The 19,374-nt window shown below is 45.4% G+C and overlaps 1 protein-coding gene across 1 annotated transcript in view; it reads left to right on the forward strand.

Moving 5' to 3' along the window:
* Window positions 1-19,374, forward strand: part of Flo1 (flotillin-1) — a 91,327-nt gene that overhangs the window by 63,645 nt on the left and 8,308 nt on the right. The window contains exon 10 of the mRNA XM_050194884.3: window positions 9,015-9,221. Coding sequence (XP_050050841.1) covers window positions 9,015-9,221 — 207 coding nt within the window. The remainder of the gene's footprint in view (window positions 1-9,014; window positions 9,222-19,374) is intronic.

Genomic DNA, 19,374 nt, shown 5'->3' on the forward strand with positions numbered 1-19,374 from the left:
TGCAGATTGAGCTTGCAAGTATGGCTCAGTTCAGCAAAGCTGTCAACATAGGCTATGTTACGTAAATTTAATTTGGAGCTTTGTCTGCACATGAGCTATGCCGTTTCGTCTTATAAGCAGACATAACTTAGTAGTTCGCTGTTGTTGCCAGCTGATCACCCCCAGATTCAAACACCACTTGATGCACACAGTTGTCCCTTTAAGGCCTTTAAGGCGGAGGCAACACACCTCTTTGGCCTCTGCTTCAGATAGACGGTACCTCCAGCAGTCGCCTTTGCCTATCTTTCTCCTCAAATCTTCGTCTTTCTCTCTCACTTTTCGGCCTTTCCTGTCATCTCTCTTCGATTTACTTCCTTTCTTCTTGGCGGCAAGGGTTAACCCTGTGTGGCTATCCAACTTTGGGTACCCCATATTTTATTATAGTGATGGCGTACGACTGGCGTTGTGCAGACTTGTATGCAAGCTTTGCCACGTCCCCTCGTTCGGCTCCGTGGTGGGCGATCGGCACTGTTGCCAAATTTTTGTTTTCATGGAAACTTCTTTTCCCCTGCTTTCTAATCGCCCTCAGAAACGAGGGCACGTCGAAGATGTCTGTTTTTTGGTAATCGTACACAGAACTTTCCCTGCTTTCACGTAATCCACTCTGACAAACCTGAAAAGACGGTGAGAATGATCTCGCCCTTCGTCGTCTTGAAATCTGACAGTTTTCAGTCCCAGTTACAAAGCATCGAAAATGGCAAGTGGTGATCTTCTTCTAGAGCTCCGTGATCAGAAACAATGTGAAAAACTGCCGAAACTTGTATCTTTTGGGTGTTCCAGTAACAGCGATCTCACAGTGTACCATGAATACTTCCCACGGCGTTGTCTCCGATGCTGACATGTTAGAATTGTCTGAAGCCGAACTTCTAGAGGGTTGGAATGATCAGAACGTAATCACTGTCAAAAGAATTAAAATGAGGCGTGACAGAAAAGAAATTGATACCAAGCACCTAATACTTGCGTTTGGCTCAAGCAACCTGCTCGACATTATTGGAACAGGGTATGTGAAAATCAGTCGGACCGTACATCCCAAATCCTCTACGATGCTTTAAGTGCCAGTGATTTGGCCGCAGTTCACAGAACTGCCGACGCAGTCAGACTTGTGCAAAATGCAGTGCTAACGAACATCTCCCTGAATCATGTCAAAACTCGCTCCACTGTGTGAACTATGATGGGGAGCACGGCGCGTTCTCGCGGTCCTGTCCATTGTGGAAGAAAGAAAAAGAAATAGTAACACTGAAAGTAAAAGAAATAGTAACACTGAAAGTAAAAGAGAATACTATATCATTCAAGGAGGCACGCAGGCAGGTTTCATACCTGCCCAAGAAAAGCTTTGCCAATGTGGCGCATCAGGGGGCAGCGCCATGCCAGCCAGGCGGCTGTCCGACCCACACACAGTGAGGCGGCAGTGATGCCATCCCCCCCCCCCCCCCCATGGCGGCTGCAGCTAGCACTGCTCTACTGCCCCAGTAGAAGGGACCATCAACCTCCAGGCCAGTGGCCTCAAGGGTCTTGTCTACCAAGATGAGGCCTTCACGCCAAACACAGCGCTCGCAAGAGCACGTGTCCAGCGCCTCTCCGGTGATGGACACAACCACCAGCCACACGGCGCCACCAGCGCCTAAGGAGCGGTGAGATTCTCGCGATCACTCCAAGAAAGACAAAGCTCGCATCATGGCGCCTGGAAAAGGCCCATGAGCTAATCTTCGTCTCTTAAACACTCAGCTTTTAACACACAAAACGCTTTTATCATAATGGAGACAAATACTACAATGGAGTGGGAGAGGGCTCATTCATAACCTCGACGACATTATAGAATTACTACACGCACAATCCAAAGTTGGTGTGTATTCAAGAGACACTGCTGAAACCTATGAACACAAATTTTCTTCGTAATCACAGCATCTTCCGAAAAGACCGGACGAGGTTAACGCCTTCAGGGGTGTAACCATAGTAGAAGATAAGTCTGTAGCTTGCCCATACGTCACCCTTCAGACGCCCCTTGAGGCAGTATCAATTCAGGCTCTTCTTTTTAATAGGTTGGTCACTGTATGTTCTCTCTATATACTCCCGAACCATCATCTCAAAAAAACTTTTATAACCTCATTTATCAGCTTCCCAAACCTTACATCCTCGTGGGAGGTTTTAACGCTCATAACGTGATATTGGGAGACTCGCGATGTGACTCCAAAGGTCGACTCATTGAAAATTTCCTTTTAACCTCCGGTGCAGGCCTCTTAAAGGAGAAAGAACCGACGTATTATAATCCATGTCATAAAGCTGCCTTTGTAAGCTTTTTGAGAAAATGATCAATTGCCGTCTCGTACATTTCCTAGAGTCCACTTGAATGCTTGACCCATTTCAGTGTGGCTTTAGGGAAGGGCGATCTACAACAGAACATCTCATACACATCGAAGCAAACATTCGCGATGCTTTCATATAAACAATCCTTCTTATCAGTGTTTCTTGACATGGAAAAGGCGTACGGTACAACCTGGTGGTACGAAATCCTGCGCGACTTGTCGGCACTGGGCATCCGCGGCAATATGTTAAACGTTGCAGAAAGCTACCTACACGATTGTACATTTCAGGTGACAACAGGTAATGCACTATCGTGTACATTCATACAAGAAACTGGGGTACCGCAGGGTGGCGTACTCAGTTCCACGCTCTTTGTCGTTAAGATGAACACACCTTGTACATCATTACCACCAGCTATTTTTTATTCCGTCTACGTAGATGACATAGAAATAGGTTTCAAATCCTGCAACCTTACTCTGTGTGAGAGACAGGTACAGCAGGGCCTAAACAAGGTGTCCAAATGGGCAGACAAAAATGAATTTAAGGTCCACCCCCACAAAAAGTTCTTGTGTTCTCATTACAAGAAAGAGAGGCCTGGTTCCAGATCCTATTGTAGAGCTATGTGGACAACAAATACCTGTCAACAAAGAGCACTAATTTCTAGGTGTTCTACTTGACTCCAGGCTTACTTTCATTCGACACATAAAATGTCTTAAAGCAAAATCTCTAAAAACAATGAACTTACTTAATTCTATCCCACACAACATGGGGTAGTGACAGGAAATGTTTATTGAATCTTTACAGGAGCCTAATTCGATCGCGATTGGACTATGGTGCCGTGGTATATCACTCTGCCGAACCAAGCACGCTAAAGATGTTAAACTCTGTCCACCATCTGGGTATCCGCCTGGCCACTAGCGCATTTAAAACAAGCCTCGTCGAAAGTCTATACATAGAGTCGGATGAGTGGTCACTCCATTTTCAGAGAATATACATCAGCTTCACCTATTTTCTTAAAGTGCACTTTAATTAGGAGCATCCATGTTTCACAACCGTTAACAACTTGATGTGTGCTACAATTTTTCGTAATAGACCCTCTATGGCACTACCTTTCTCACTGCATGAGAGAACTTAGCGAAGAAATGGATGTCCCAATTCTCGAACGTCTCCTATTGCCTCCAGCTAAGCTATTACCACCCTGGGAGTGGCGGGTGATAGAATGTGACATATCCTTTGTAGAGGTCACAAAGCCCCTGAGCTTGAAATCACTATGCATTTCCAAGAACCTTAATCGAAGTACTCTTGTTCTGAATTCTACACCGATTCATCAGTCGCATGCTGGAGTGTCCTACGCGGCTGCTCGTCCGTCTTTCCCTGAATCAGGTGTATTGAACCCCCATACAAGTATCTTTACTGCAGAAGCCTATGCGGTACTGTCTGCGGTTAAACACATTAAGAAATTAAGACTAGAGAAAGCAATTATCTTCACGGGCTCGTTAAGTGTGGTAAAAGCACTAATATCCTTAAGAAAACAAAATACTGCTTTTATTGAGCTTTACTCTTGTGCAATATTTATTCATCTCGTAGACATGTGGCAATATGCTGGGTTCTTGGCCATAGATGCATAGAGGGTAATATGCTAACAGGCCAAATGGCCACATTAATTGCATTGCAAACTATTAATCCTACCGCATCTATTCCTACCACAGATCTTCAGAGGAAGCTTTAGCTCGGACCCAACTCCGACACGGCCTATTCAAATCATGTAAAATGCAAAAACGCTTTCCTGAGATAACCCCTGGACTGATTTCATTGAAGTTTGTTGTGTTTGAGAGAGAAACTTAAATTCTAGTGACTGTTGGAAGCGGAATTTCAATTTAGGCTCTAAATTTTATGAAAAGGATTTTTAAAAAGTCGATAGTCTGAAAAAAATAGTCGCACGAAGTTTATAAATTATTACATCTGCATGAAAAACAGATATTGCGGTTCTGTAAATGGCATCCATTAGATCATTCGAAGCGGACAAATTCAATATGTCAATTTGTATCTTACATGAATTTGTTACGTTGTGTACAAGGGTTCTGCAAAAGCTGTATTTCTACATTACTCAATTTTTTTGGATTCATGTGTAACATACCAATTTTGTCCGCTTTAGATGTACTATCAGTTCCAATTCACAGAATTGTGATATCATATTTGCTTGCTGAGTTAGTTGTAAATGTCATAGTTTCGTTTTCTGACTTTTCGGTTTTTGTCAATTTTTTATTTGACACTAGAGAGTTTTAGAATAGGGGCCCCAAACGTTTTGGGGCCCCAAAGAAATAGCGTTGAAGCCACTGCACATGCGCAAGACACAAACTGCCTTTGGGTTTTGCGTTGGGTACGCTATTTCACCGATTTAGCGGGAGCCCAAATAGCAGCCCCAAAAGTTTTGCGTCGGCAAACATGGCGGCACTCATCGAAGCGACGGCTCTAACCGAGCAACAAACTGGGTTCGATTCGCGGTAACGCGTGAAGTTCGCAAGCTAGGAGAAGTGACTGCGGTTATCGCTTTCTCTCAACTAGCGTGTGTTATGAAGATTGACTCATTAGTTGCCGCTGATTTTGAATTCGATTGTGGATATTATGGCTCGTAGGCCTAACACGGCTAAGCTTGGCTGGTGAAGGCTAGTAAAGTTGGTTTGCCCAAAACTAAGCGCAACTAATTGTTTGCTGCTTACAGAATAACCTCTAAATTGTAATTAAATGCGAATACACGAAAGTCAAAATTATTATTCTTATCATAAAATGGTATATTTTATTTAATTATTTCTAATAGCTTTTCTTTGACGCCGTAGTGGCGCTGTCAGCGCAAGACGCTATCCGCAAACGTAAAACCCTATTCTAAAACTCTTCACTCCTACGTGCCCCAACGCTAGCACCCGCAAGCTCTTTGGGGCCCCAAACTATTGGGGCCCCTATTCTAAAACTCTCTAATATGAATTGAAAACTGGAAACCAACAGTCGCTTGATTTTAAGTTTTTGTTTTAAATGCAACAAAGCTCATTAAATTTGGTGCAGTGGGTGCCGAGAATTAATTCTCCTTTTACATGTATTTAGATATTAGCACCCGAGCTAAAGCTTCCTGTTCAGCCTTTTTTGCAAACAAAGCTGAGCAGCCCCTGGCAACGCTTGTGGAACATTGAAACAAATAAGCTCCACTTGATTAAGCCAAAGTTGGGTTCCTGGCCCTCCATTACAAAAATACGAAGAACTGATGTCCTATTCTATTGACTCAGAATAGGATACACATATGGTACTCACAATTTTCTGTTTACTGGCAATGAACCTCCAACCTGTGGTAGATGTGAGAGGCTGACCGTCCTCCATGTCCTCATGGAGCGTTGGGAAGCCGAAAGAGAAAGAAGGAAACATTTTCCTCTAGCATACTGTTATCTCCCTTTTCATCCTGGTATGTTTCTTCGTAAAGAACCCCTTTTTACTACCAAAGCTGTCCTACGTTTCTTGAACGATGTGGTCTTGCATGTTAATAGCTCAATAGTTTCATAGCGCATCCTCTATCCAGAGGATGCAGCTGTGATAGTCGTCCTTGCATAGCACACGCCTTCAGGTCCTTGTGCTTCAAAGGCTGTGTTACGGCAGTAGTGCTTTTTGGAATTTTTAGCCTGTGACCAATTTTAGCACATTGTAATTCTTTAACAATGTATCTCTTACGCACTTTACAGCGACAGTCTTTTAGGCCCCTTTTCAGCCCTGTCATATCCATTGCTCATAATTTATCGCTTCACTTTGAACTCATTGCCATTAGCCTGGCGCTCTTTGGTCATACTTGGCCCTTGTGCCACAAAACACTATATTCATCATCATCACACAGTTGTCGGTCCAGCCCGTGCGTGTGATTTCGTGCCTGGCCTCCGAAGTAGTCTATGGGTACAAACATATAGAGGGCAAGCTTCCTGCTATGTACTATTGCCACTCGCCAACCCTACCTGCTAGGCCTAAACAGTGCTACCTCATCTGAAATTAGTGATCAAATTACAGCATGTTGCAGTTTTGCGTCGAGTTTACCTGCCGTGGTTGCTCAGTGGCTATGGTGTTAGGCTGCTGAGCACGAGGTCACGGGATCGTATCCCGGCCACGGCGGCCGCATTTCAATGGGGGCGAAATGCGAAAGCACCCGTGTACTTAGATTTAGGTGCACGATAAAGAACCCTAGGGGGTCGAAATTTCCGGAGTCCTCCACTACGGCGTGCCTCATAATCAGAAAGTGGTTTTGGCACGTAAAACCCCATAATTTAATTTTTTTTCGCGTCGAGTTTATGGAATGCAATGGTTATACAACACTCCCGAAGCCAAGGAATCGCCTCGACAACAAAACTGAGACTTTTTACAAGCGATAGCCCAAATAGCAACTTTGTTTGCAGCCGTCATGTTTGTGACATTGTGCATGTGGATCAATCTGAAAAATTGAGGGACACAGCTGTGGCACCCAAAATTTCTGTTGCTGCTATGTATTGGCTCTATTGCATAGATGCTGGTGCCTCTGGGATGTCAGACTAATCAAGTAGGTCTTAAAAGGGAGGGGCCCTGAACCAACTTTTATCGAGGTCGATGAATGCATTTGAAATTAAATTAGAGTATTTCAGAAATACTTTGTCGCAAAAAGTTCAATGCATTCAGCACAAGTGGAGTTATTGGCAATCAAACACCATTCACAGTGCTTCCACTCCTTCAATGATTTGCACTGCAAAGGCTATAGCAGAGTGGGGTGTGCCTACAATGCTCCACCTACTGAAAGTCTCCATGGCATGCATTTTAAATTTAATTTTTGATCACGTAAATGCCACTGTATTTCAGATTTTGGCGCTTACGACGCACCAAATGTGGCTGTCCTCAGTGAGCCGCAGTGCGCTCAGTGAGCTCATATGCTCACTCATATGCTCCTTTCTGGCTGTGCTACGTGGTGCAGAATGGCTTTGTCCTGCACCATCTTGACCGACACATAGTAGCCACTTCCAGTTTGCACATTTTGAAGCTCATTACGAAGTCTGCCAAGGCATGCGGCCAGGAGTGAGCGCACACTGGCAAGCGTGCGTGTGGTTTGTCCTTAAATTTTGTGATCGAGGCTAGCTAGCCGAAATTAACGAGACCTTAGTGAGCTAGTCGAAATTAACTAGCCCGATGGGTTCTTCAGGGCCCCATTACAAATCAGCTGGCAAGTGTATTTAGCAGTTGTGCATGCTTAATGCTAGGGGAAATTGTGCTTGTATTTGATCAGCTATTGCTTTTTAGAAGGCTAAACCCCATGCATGATGGATGTATCTGTGGGCCTGGTTTCTGTGGTTTTCTTAATTGTGCATTCTGATTGCTTCCTCATTTTCTGTTGAACTGTGGCAGGGCTTTGTACAGAGCTTCTCAGTGTTCCTTTCAGGCACAAGTTGACAAGATTGCACTGCAAATGAGAGTATAGATACTTGATAGCTGAACTAAATGTTAAACCTCCCAATTGTTTTTGAATGCACTGGCAAAGGCACTAGTGTTAGAAATCGGTCTGCTGGCTGTGGCATCCTTTTCAGTTCTCATTGCTGTGTGTCTTCTGTTGTGCTTTTTCATGGTATGGCTCATGATCGCAACCTTGCTGCTCATGTAGTAACTGGTACCCATACTTTCACAATAAAATCATTAAAGGGAAATCTTACGCTTCATTATTGCTGCAGTTTGGCACGGCTTCATTTAGAAAGCACAGCATAGCTCTTTATTATTTGTAGTTGGATTGTATGCTAGCCTTATATTTCTTGATAGCAGTTACGTGTCATGTTCAGAACTCAGTGTTACCCAATTACCTGCTCGGCAATAAACCTTTACACAGTTCTTCGTCTGTAATTTTCTAACTGCAGTCACATGGTAGAAATTATGATAAACACTAATTATTGTCATAAAGTAATTTATAATGATGGATTAACTTCAAAGAAACCACAGTATTATTCTAAGCCAGACGGGTGATGTCTAGACAGGTCACAGGTCTATATGTTGGCCAACACTTCTATGCTGGCTTAGCAGCCATATTATGGCCCATACAAACACCAGTGTGAGATGTGCCTCTAGTATTATTGGTATGAAACTGTGGTGTGATAGCAAACTAGCGAGCTTGTTTGTGCATTTCAAAAGTTGGAACCACCACACATGTGAAAGCAGAATAAGGAAATGCTGTATTAAGTTATATATGTTGGAGGAGTCACCAGCTTTCATCAAAGCTACCCGCCGTGATTGCTCAGTGGCTGTGGTGTTGGGCTGCTGAGCACGAGGTCGCGGAATCGAATCCCGGCCACGGCGGCCGCATTTCGATAGGGGCGAAATGCGAAAACACCCGTGCTTAGATTTAGGTGTACGTTAAAGAACCCCAGGTGGTCGCAATTTCCGGAGTTCTCCACTATGGCGTGCCTCATAATCGGAAAGTGGTTTTGGCACATAAAACCCAATAATTTTTTTTTTTCATCAAAGCTGCAGCACACACATGAACAAAAATTGCAGCCACTCTATCAAAAAAATTCCCATGTGTGTGTAGTGTGGCTTTTATGTTAAGGAGAGTTCTATGAGCACCTGTATCGTTGTTTTTCAACTTAAGCACAACTCTACCCGATAGCTTCACTTAATCTCCAATGCTTGTGTGACAGGTGGCAGCCGAGGTTGCAGCGCCCATCTCCCAGTGCAAACGCATAGTTATGGTGTCCTCGGGTAAAGGCGAGGTTGGAGCAGGCAAGCTGACGGGCGAGGTGATTGACATCATAGCCAAGACAACCAGCATGGTTCACCAATTGACAGGGGTCAATGTGGGCTCGGTCTGTGGCAAGGACCGAAATATTTCGTCTGCAGCTGCATGGGTGAGTCTCACATCTCTGTTTATGATTCATGCCTATATTTACCTATTATATTTTGACAAATTTGTTTGCGTTAAAGAGGCCCCTGCTAACTTAGGCTGTTTGGTACATATTATAGCTAGAGTAACAGCTCGTGGGAAAGGACAAATTGAAGGAACAGCACTTTGTCTGTTCCCTCCATTTGTCCTTCCTATTTAGTAATATGAATGTTTAGGTGCGTTGACTGTGACGCATTTCTTTGCTTAGCACCAAACCAAGGGACTGAAGAGGCACACAAGGTATATATATATACTACAGGAAACTGTAATCGTCACCCCATTTTTTAACAGCGTAGCATCCTAGCTAGTTATCATACAGCCAGAGAAATCATGGTTGCAGCAAAGCCATATTGCTTGAAGCATCTTTGGCCGTTGTTGCCTTATATCTCCCGCAAAAAAAAAAAAAAAACATTACTCATGTTTTGTTAAATGCAGTATACCAACCATGTGCACATGCATGTTTGTTTTTCAGGTTTGGTGTTTTTTTGGTTGCTTTTTTGCTGATCATGTCACACAGGGTTGTGTAAAGCCACAGTTTTATTTAAGTTCCTCACCTCATGTTCGAAAAATTTTTCATTGCCCTGAATATATCCGAATTCGATATATCCGGCATCGACTGTGTGTGTGTGCATGCATGCATACTACTAGCATAACACACAAGTGTGAATAGAATACAACAAATACTGTACTAGCAATGTATACAAGGAATACAATCAAATGGCAAACAATCAATTTGAACAAGAAATACTGTTCTATCAATTTAGTACCATGGAATACACTTTGTCGAATGGTACTATTCATATACATTGCAGCAGCTTTCATTTCAAGGTGATCTTACTAAAGCCTTGTAATCGTAGCTGCTGCTTATCCTCTATGGTGTCATTGTTTTGAGATGCTTTTGGTGCAGGAAACCATTCCATTATTGGCAAACAAGGCACGCTAATGCCACGTGCATGTCAGGTGCCAACTGAGTGGGTCCCGCAGATCCCTGTTCAATCCTTTATTTGGAAGAAGCAGGGCTAATAAGATTTTTTACTTCCTGCAAATTTATATAGCTTTTGGTACGCGATATGGCAGCACTGACAGAAATATACAACTAAAGTGGAAATGGGATGTGCAGCTTTTTATTAGCAAGTGCACAGAAGGTGGCAAAAAAAAAAAATTGGCAAAGCTCGTCTCACAAGGATTGTTTGTTACAGTGCGATTAGCATTGGAGCACTGTAAAGGCACACAGTATTGTTGAAATCACATTTATTATTTGTAGTGGTCATTCGGAGAGTTTTGTATCTTCAAGTATATGCGACTTACTCCATTATTGGCCCACTTTGCCGTAGCACTTGCTTGCAAAGGTCACTCATAAGCTTGAAGGCATGAATACCACTGTATAACGCTGACACACTGACGATGATGGAATAACGTAGATGGAATGACAAATGCAGTACGATGACAATGAGATGACAATTCCTAAATGAGGACGATAGTAGAACGACGACATCAGGACAATAGGATGACAAAGATGGAATGATGACGATGACACGACGATGGTATGATAAGGTATGCATGATAGCAGCCGTTTAACGACCACACAGTGACGACAGCATAACAGCAACATAATTATGATACAATGACGAAGAATCTGAAACAATGACGGTATGATTGCAGTGGGGTGGTGTTACTGAAATGATGAAGGTGGTAAAATGACAATGTGACGAAGGTGGCATGATAAGTCAGATATTGAAGTTAGAGTGACAACGATGGCATGTCAAAGTTAGAATGATGATGATGGCGTAACGATAGTCAGGTGTCAAAGTTAGAATGACGACGATGGCGTGATGACGATGGCATGACGATAGTCTGATGTCAAAGATGGAATGACTGCAATGGCATCAGGGTGATAGTATGATGAGTGCATATTGACAACATGAGTACGATTTGTTCCATTTGTGACAACATTATGACGATGACACAATGGCAGCAATGGCTTCTTGGTGAAGGCATGATGACAGTTGGATGACGAAGCCGGTGTGAGGACGATGGCACAACCAGGACAGCATGACAATGTGATAACAATGATGGCATTACAACAGTGGCATAATCACTATCGAGTGACGACAGTGTAAGAGAAAATGCCATCAGCGGAACTATGGGCAGGCAGGCAGGCAGGCTCAAAACAGCTGAAGTAAACAAAAAATGCTAATTGCATTAAAAAGCATGTGGGGGACATTCAGCATAAGCAAAATATAAGGTATGTTTCGAGATGAAGTAGCAGGCAAAGTCTCTAGCCTCATTTGCAATCTTTTTGATCTTCGTGCCTTTCACATCAGATCATGCTCAACCAACACGTCCAGCTATCCATCCTAACGTCATTTTGATGTAACATGTTTTTATGCTTGGAAAATGTTGAATGTACAAAAATAGTCTTCTTTGCATTCTTCTGTTGAGTTTAACGGAATGGTACACCAACTGCATGCTCAAGCACACGATGAGTAACACCATTTCTACATTTGCTCCCAAAATTTGCTACAGTGTATATGGTTTCGAAATTAGAAAGGAAAAAAAAAGTTTCCCAATTGCACTACCTGTGATGCAAGATTTTGGCTGTATATAATGCGACAGTTTTCTTTTTTCCTGCTGCTATTTAAATATATAATTAAATGCAAACAGGTATTCAATTTCATCCGGCATAGCTAGCCAGCTAATTCACTTCTGTGCTTTCTGCTGCATGTTACTCATCAAAATCAACTAGATGCACAGTTCTGCACTGTGAAACTTCTTATACAGAGATTCATAGTCGGAACATATTGTTAGAACTAGAACTGTTCATTGTCAGAACTAGGACTTGCTGCGATGTGCACTGTGAGCCGTGCATGCTCTCTTCTGCTGTTCCTGACCACTAGTGTGCCTCCAATAAAAACTCCAGCTGTAACTCTTATGTCTGTTTCCCATGTGAGGTAGCGAGCCTCTCTCTAAGCTGCAGCATCTGTATTTTCATCAAGCGGCCATGCTTTTTACTCAATTGGAACATTTGGATCGCATTTCAACTTAGCGCCTCAACTCTTCCACTAGCATGCAGATTGTTCTTGGCTGTTGGCAATGCAGCCTTGTCTTAAAAGAACTCTAGTGTTGGTGTATTATGTCCATGGTAAAGAGCACAACTGCTGTATAGCATAGCCCTGGGTACAAATGGTGGGCCTCCATACATTTATTGTAGCCTAAGGATGCAGTGACGGGAATTTGTTCCATTTGTAGCCATAGCCATCAGCATCATAGCCACATGTTAGCAAACTTGCTCATACTCAGAGGCACTTAGGAGTTTTAGTGAGTCCCAGTGAATCAGAGCTTGCGTGAGCATGAGTGAAAAGAATAAGGGGATACGAGGGACAAGGTTTTTTGTTAGTTACAACCATATGAAAAAAACTGAATAGTAAAGCTGAACAGTAAGTCTGCATTGCATACAATTCCAATTTAATTCCATGAGACTACATCCGACGCAGAGTCCACACGATCTCGAGTCCGTGTATCCACAAATGGGGTTCGTTCGAACTGGCAAGCCTAGTTCTAATGTCAGGGAGGAGCTGAATAAAGGGATTGTCAGTCAAGCTAAATTTCGTTGACGTAAGGCACCAAGTTATACAGTGAACTGTGCAGACACTTTACTGCATAAAGGCAGTTCATCACACCAGTTAACCCTACGGTGCTAGGTGTTCTTTAAATTCACATGCTATTTATTTGCAGTAGTTTGTTTTATTTACCTGCCACGGTGGTGTAGTGGCTATGGCATTGTACTGTTAAGCCCAAGGGTGCAGGTTCAAATCCCGGCCATGGCGACCGCATTTCAGTGGGGGTGAAACGCCCGTGTACCATGCGTTGGGTGCACATTAAAGAACCCCAGGTGGTCAAACTTAACCTGGAGTCCCCCTCTACAGCATGCCTCATAATCAAATCGTGGTTTCAGCATGTAATGGAGGACAATAAAAGGGAACAAATAAATAAAATTAACAATACTGTATGACTCCAATTAAAACAATTTACAAGTTGACAGTGCAGACATACATAGAGTTCATGAAAGGAAAGAAAAACATAGTAGAGTAGAGGCAAAGTAATGTAACCATCGAACATGCAAACACACAAACATGTTAGCCAAGGACAATATCAAACGTATCAAATGAGAATCGTTCAATGTAGACAATGCAAGTACAAAGTAAGGAAAAGGTACAGTATAAAAATATAAAGTACAGTGAAGTGTATACATACAAAAAAAATTCATGTAAACATAACGATAAGCAAAATAGTTATGTAATAAAGCACACTGTGGGAACAAATCAGTAGAGCAATTAACAGGGGTGGTTGCCTGGACATCATGAATGAGGTCTTGGAATTTGCTGTTAGTTTTGGTGGCAATGTGTAATGGCAACTGGTTGCAGTCCTTTATTATGCATAGTAGAAAGATTCTGCGTAATGTCTAGAGCGGCATATTACGTTTTACTTTGTTAGGATGGTCCCAACACGGAAAAGTGGCTGCTGGTTGCCGGATGATGTCATGGAAAAGTGATGAGCAAGCAAGTTTGTGGCAGTGCGAAAGACACAATCATGTGCAATGTTTTAAAGCTGTTACACTACTGAAGTGTGAATGTTCTGAATATACGAAGCAAACGGCAAGATTTTGAAGGGCTTCGATCTCGATAAAAATGCAGAGTTTATACGGATCTGAAATGGCATATGCATACTTAATTTTAGGTCGGATTAATGTGGTGTAAGCAAGTTTACATAGGTGACTAGGTGGCTGTCTAATGTTGCGTTTAAGATGGCTGAAAGAACGATTAGCGGAAGCTAGGGTTGTGTTAATGTGGTACTGCCATGGTAAGTCTGATTGTAAATGAAGTACTAGGTACTTGTAAGGCAGTGGTCCATGGCACACATGGTTAGTAAATGACAATGTTTTTTTTTTTAGTATGGTTAAGTGGTATTAGCCAGGCTGAGCGCCATGCACTTATCGCATCAAGGTATGATTGTTACAATTGCTGGCCAGTATCGCAGGATACCATACAATATATAGTGCAATCATCAATAAATAGTCCACTTCTGGATGACAGCGAAGGTGGAAGGTTAATATAGAGTAGACGTAGTAATGGCCCAACCCCTCTGCCCTGAGCTACACCAGAAGTGATGTTTGAATAATGAGGGAGTCATTAACAGAGGTGAATTGCACACTTTGCTGAACATATTGCAAATTTAGCCCCTTGATGCCAGATTATTAAATGGGAGCAAAAAATTTCAGACTTCGTGGTTTATTTGGCTTTTGCCCCCTATAATAAAAAACTGCACTGGCAAAATTGATAGCACTGCTGTATTTCTCAAAATCCCAGCCCATCTTCGACAAATGCTGACAGTTAATGCAGGGAGCACATAAAGAAATTGAGCTTTATCTTGAGAAAATTTATAATTTCACTCTTGCTGACTCAAATGCTAGTGCAAATTTAAGAATGTGTACTTGTGTTTTTTGAGGCAGAGATAAACGTTGACTTGGAGCAAGTAAAAACAGTCTGTTCTTTACAGTTAGGTTGTTTGGACTTCTGCAGCATGTCAGTTACAAGTGGCCAGTGGTGCGCACTCTCGTTCTGACACCCACAATTGAAACTGGCTTCGTGAGGCTCTTCGCCACTAAGAATGTTTTCATGGACGAAAACAGCCTGGTGCTCTGCTTTGGAGCAGTGTCTCTTTCCTGTTATACAGCATGCTCCTTCATAGGAAAATTCTGAAGTGTTCAACCGGAGCCTTCACTCTCTCACCTTCAGGCACTTCCTTGGCATTGCAGCACCTTGCATCTCAATGCAGGGTGTCTTCGCCCAGTCTATCATTTGTATTGCTAAGAAGCATGCATTCGGAGCGACTGCACTTTTTGTCTTCCTCGTTCTCACTAGGGGTGTGGATTATTGGAGATGTGTTTTGAAGTCTGCACGCACAGTTCTTGTGCCTGTCGTTGGTGAGACTCCTGTCATCAGTATTGCCTTCCTGTGGAATTCATGTCCTCAGCCAACTTGATCCATCGAAAAAAGGGTGTAATTTTGTGGATTCGTTATATGAAACGAGCACATCACCTTGAGATTAGTTCAAACCCTTCTCCAAGCTACGCACCCACAAACAAAAATAAACAATGCACGTGAGTGTAACACACAGCCACACACCAAGTGCTGCATTGCAGTGTGACGCGCAAGACCCGCGGCAAGCCAGCCCAAGACCCATGACGAGGAGCCGCGGTTCTCGGAGGCCAGGCGCGGGATCGACGGTAGTTGACTGAGCGACGAACAGGTGGCGTGAGTGCGGGGAGGACAGCGGCGCGAGCGTGCGGGAGGAGAGTGGAAAGGAGGGGACAACTCGGAGTGTGGTTGTGTAGTGCGGAAGGTTGGCGTGCCGGAAAATAAAGCGGTAGTTCGGGACCACGTGTGGCGTGTCGTCGATCGTGACAAGTGGGGGCCCGTCCGGGATCTACGTGAACATGGAGACAGTGGACGTTCCCGAACAATTGGTACAGCATCTGCTGGGGCAGACGAGCGGATCTACCATGGAACGCGAGCAAATCGCGGCAGCTGTCAGACAAAGACTGATGGCGGCCGAGGCAGTGCCTATGGGTTCTACGACAACGGCGGCGGCGGTTCAACCGGTGAGCGACTGCGCTCCGCGCTCCACAGGAGGTCAGCCAGGTCAGCCTCCAAGGTTTAAGGGGTTCAACGACCATCAGTCCCCCGAGGAATTTTTGGACCGGCTTGAAACGTTTTGTTTGGTCAGCGGTGTCGCAGCTGACAAGAGGCTTACGCACATTGTGCCTGCTGCGCTGGAAGGTAGCGCGAAGTTGTGGTGGCGATTCGTGAACTCGTTTGCGTCGTGGGAGGAGTTCACTGCGGCGTTTATTGCGGAATTCTCCTCCATTGACGCGAAGCGCCGCTTGAAACAAGAGCTGGAGCACCGGACGCAACATCCCCAAGAAAATTTAAAGGAATTTATTTATACCATCGCGGCCTACTACGACCGGATTGGCGGCGAAGTGCCCGAGTCGGAAAAGGTTGACCGCGTGCTGCGGCAGATGCACCCGCAACTCCAGGATCTGGTGGAGGGAAGACAGTTCGGCAGTCTCGCGGAGTTGGCGAAGGCCGCTGACGGTCTCATGGAGCGTTTCTGGAGGCGCATGCAGTACAAGCCACCACCACCCCCGACTGACCAAGTCGCGAGAGACTTGGCCTTCCAATCGACTATAAACGTGGCCGGCGTGCCGGGAACACAACCCGGAGGGTTGATCACAGCGGCTGCCGCGCCGTTCCAGTATCCGCCGGTGGCATCCCCCTGGCCGTTGCACCCCGCGGCGATACAGCCCTCCTACCACCGAGACCAATTGCACGGATTGGCCGCATTCGCCACAAGGACGCCACATCTCTCAACGCCGTCACAGCACCAAAGGTACCAGCCGCGTGACCAAAGAGAATTCAACTGCCATCGCTGCGGAGGCGTCGGTCACATGGCCCGCGAGTGCCCTACAGGTCGGCGTGGCGGCCCACCCCGCTGCTACCAATGCAACGGGATCGGACATATCCGCTCTCAGTGTACGGGAAACGGGGGACGGTAGGTGCTGCACCGGCAAGCACCTACGAGACTGCGCTGCAAGTAGCGGCCTTGGCCGGCAACAAGGAGCCTCTCCTGGAAGTGCAGATCGGGAGGACGACGTTCCAGGCCCTACTGGACACAGGCTCGAGTGTGAGCTTGCTTGGATTGCCGGCGGCAAGGGTAGCGGTCGAGGCGGGCGCCAAACCCAAGACACAGGAACAAGCACTCCGCCTGGCAACAGGTTGGTCTCAGTCGACGACTTCCCTCAAGTGCAAAATAAAGTGGGCCACAAGCAGCCGCAATCAACGCTTCCTGTGTGTGCCAGACTTGTGTCGGGACATTGTGCTGGGCAGAGATTTTTTAACAGCAACAGGCATCTCTTTACATGTATCGCTGGGTGGGTGGACGATTGGAACCGATCCACAGTGCATGGTGCCATTTGCTAAGCGTGAAAAGGACCCAGCGACAGCACTTGCAATAGAAGATGGAGAGTCGTACCACTTGCACAGCCTCTTTGAAGAAGTGCTTGTAGTTCCAGGCATAGAGAACATGCATCAGGCTGGCACCAGGGAACTACACCCAAGCATGAGTAAAGTTCTCGATGACTTTAACCATCTGTTTACTACAGTTGCGGGATGTACCACCCTGGCTCAGCACCTCATTGACACGGGGGACAGTGCGCCCGTGAGATGCAAGCTACGTCCAGTGAATGCGAAGAAGCAGAAGATCATTGAGGGCTGTGTGGATGACCTCCTACAACAGGGCCTTATAAGACGAAGCACCAGCCCATGGACTAGCGCCCCAGTGCTCGTTGCAAAGAAGTCTGGAGGCTACCGGCTCGCTGTGGACTACCGTCCGTTAAATGCACGCACCCGAGTACCTGCCTACCCAATGCCTCGAACTGACTGGCTGCTAGCGCAGTTGGGCCGAGCAATGTGGTTTTCCAGCTTTGATCTCTCCCAAGGGTTTTTCCAAATTCCTGTTTGCAAGGCTGACATAGCTAAAACGGCCTTCATTTGCCATCAAGGTACATTTGAATTTACGAGGATGCCCTTCGGGGTGGCAGGTGGTCCAGCAACTTTTCAAACCCTAATGGACCGGGTGCTGCAGGGAATCAATCACCACTTTGCTATGGCATTTTTAGATGATGTCCTTGTATACTCAGAGACACTGGAGAAACATGTTGAACATGTAAGGGAAGTGCTACAACGCATTGAGGGTGCTGGCCTTACGATTAATCCAGATAAAGTACAGGTCTGCCGTCAGTCCCTCAAGTTTTTAGGTCACATCATCTCCCCTGGGCAGTGCAGACCAGATGAGGACAAGGTGCGTGCAGTGCTGGATTACCCTAGACCCAGTACAGTTAAGCAGCTGCAAGCCTTCCTGGGACTTGCCGGCTACTATAGAAGCTTCATCCCTCACTTTTCACTGACGGCACATTCACTGACCAACCTTTTGAAGAAGAACGAGCCATGGCAGTGGGAGGAGTGCCAAGAACAGGCTTTCACTGCACTCAAGCAGGCCTTAGCTCAGGATGCTGTTATAAGCCTCCCAGATCTAAATCGACCCTTTGTGGTGGAGACAGATGCAAGTGGCATTGGCATTGCAGCTGTGCTGCTGCAGGCTGGCCCTGATGGTCTGCAGCCTGTTTCCTTCATTAGCAGAGTCCTTACAGCAGCCGAGAGCCATTATACTGTCCAGGAGTGGGAATGCCTGGCAGTAGTCTGGGCAGTGGACAAGTTCAGGGCATATCTTGAATTTACGGAGTTTGAAATACACTGTGACCACTCCTCCCTGGCATGGATGTTTCATACCGACCAAGCTTCACCCAGGGTCAAGCGTTGGGTTCTTCGGCTGCAGGGCTTCAACTGCCGAATCAAGCACAGACGAGGGCTGGCAAACATACCCGCTGATGCCTTGAGTAGAGCCCCTCTCCAGTGTGAAGACAACCCAAGTGACAACCTACATGAGACGCTGTTCCCCATTGCTGCTCCAGAACCTGAAGGCAAAATTACATTTGATGAAGTAGCTGTGGCCTCGGAGGTTGACTCTTCGCTGCTGAGTGACACAACACAGCTGGTACAAGAACAGGCTCGTGATGACCACCTCTTAAAGCTGAAGGCAGTGGTCCAAGGGACTCAGCTCCCAAGTTCGGACCCTGATCATCGCCTCTTTCGTGATCTGGCCGAAACAACGGAACTGCAGCCAAGCGGATTGCTGGTTCAGCAAAGAGGCAACCACAAGGTAGCGTGGTTACCTAGTCACTTGCGGCAGCTGGCACTGAAGGTGGCCCACGACCATCCCACTGCAGGCCATGCTGGATTTTTCAAAACTCTGAGGCGTGTGGCTGCACGATTCGTCTGGCTGGGCATGCGAGCAGATATATCAAAGTATGTGCAGTGCTGTACTGTCTGTCAGCGCACAAAAGCTCGGCGCAAGAAACCAGAGGGCCTCATGAGCAGTCAGTGGGCAACATCACCCATGGAAGAGCTCAGTGTTGCCATTATCAGGCCCTTGCCATC

Source organism: Dermacentor andersoni, chromosome 1, assembly GCF_023375885.2.
Source record: "Dermacentor andersoni chromosome 1, qqDerAnde1_hic_scaffold, whole genome shotgun sequence".
Lineage (NCBI taxonomy): Eukaryota > Metazoa > Arthropoda > Arachnida > Ixodida > Ixodidae > Dermacentor > Dermacentor andersoni.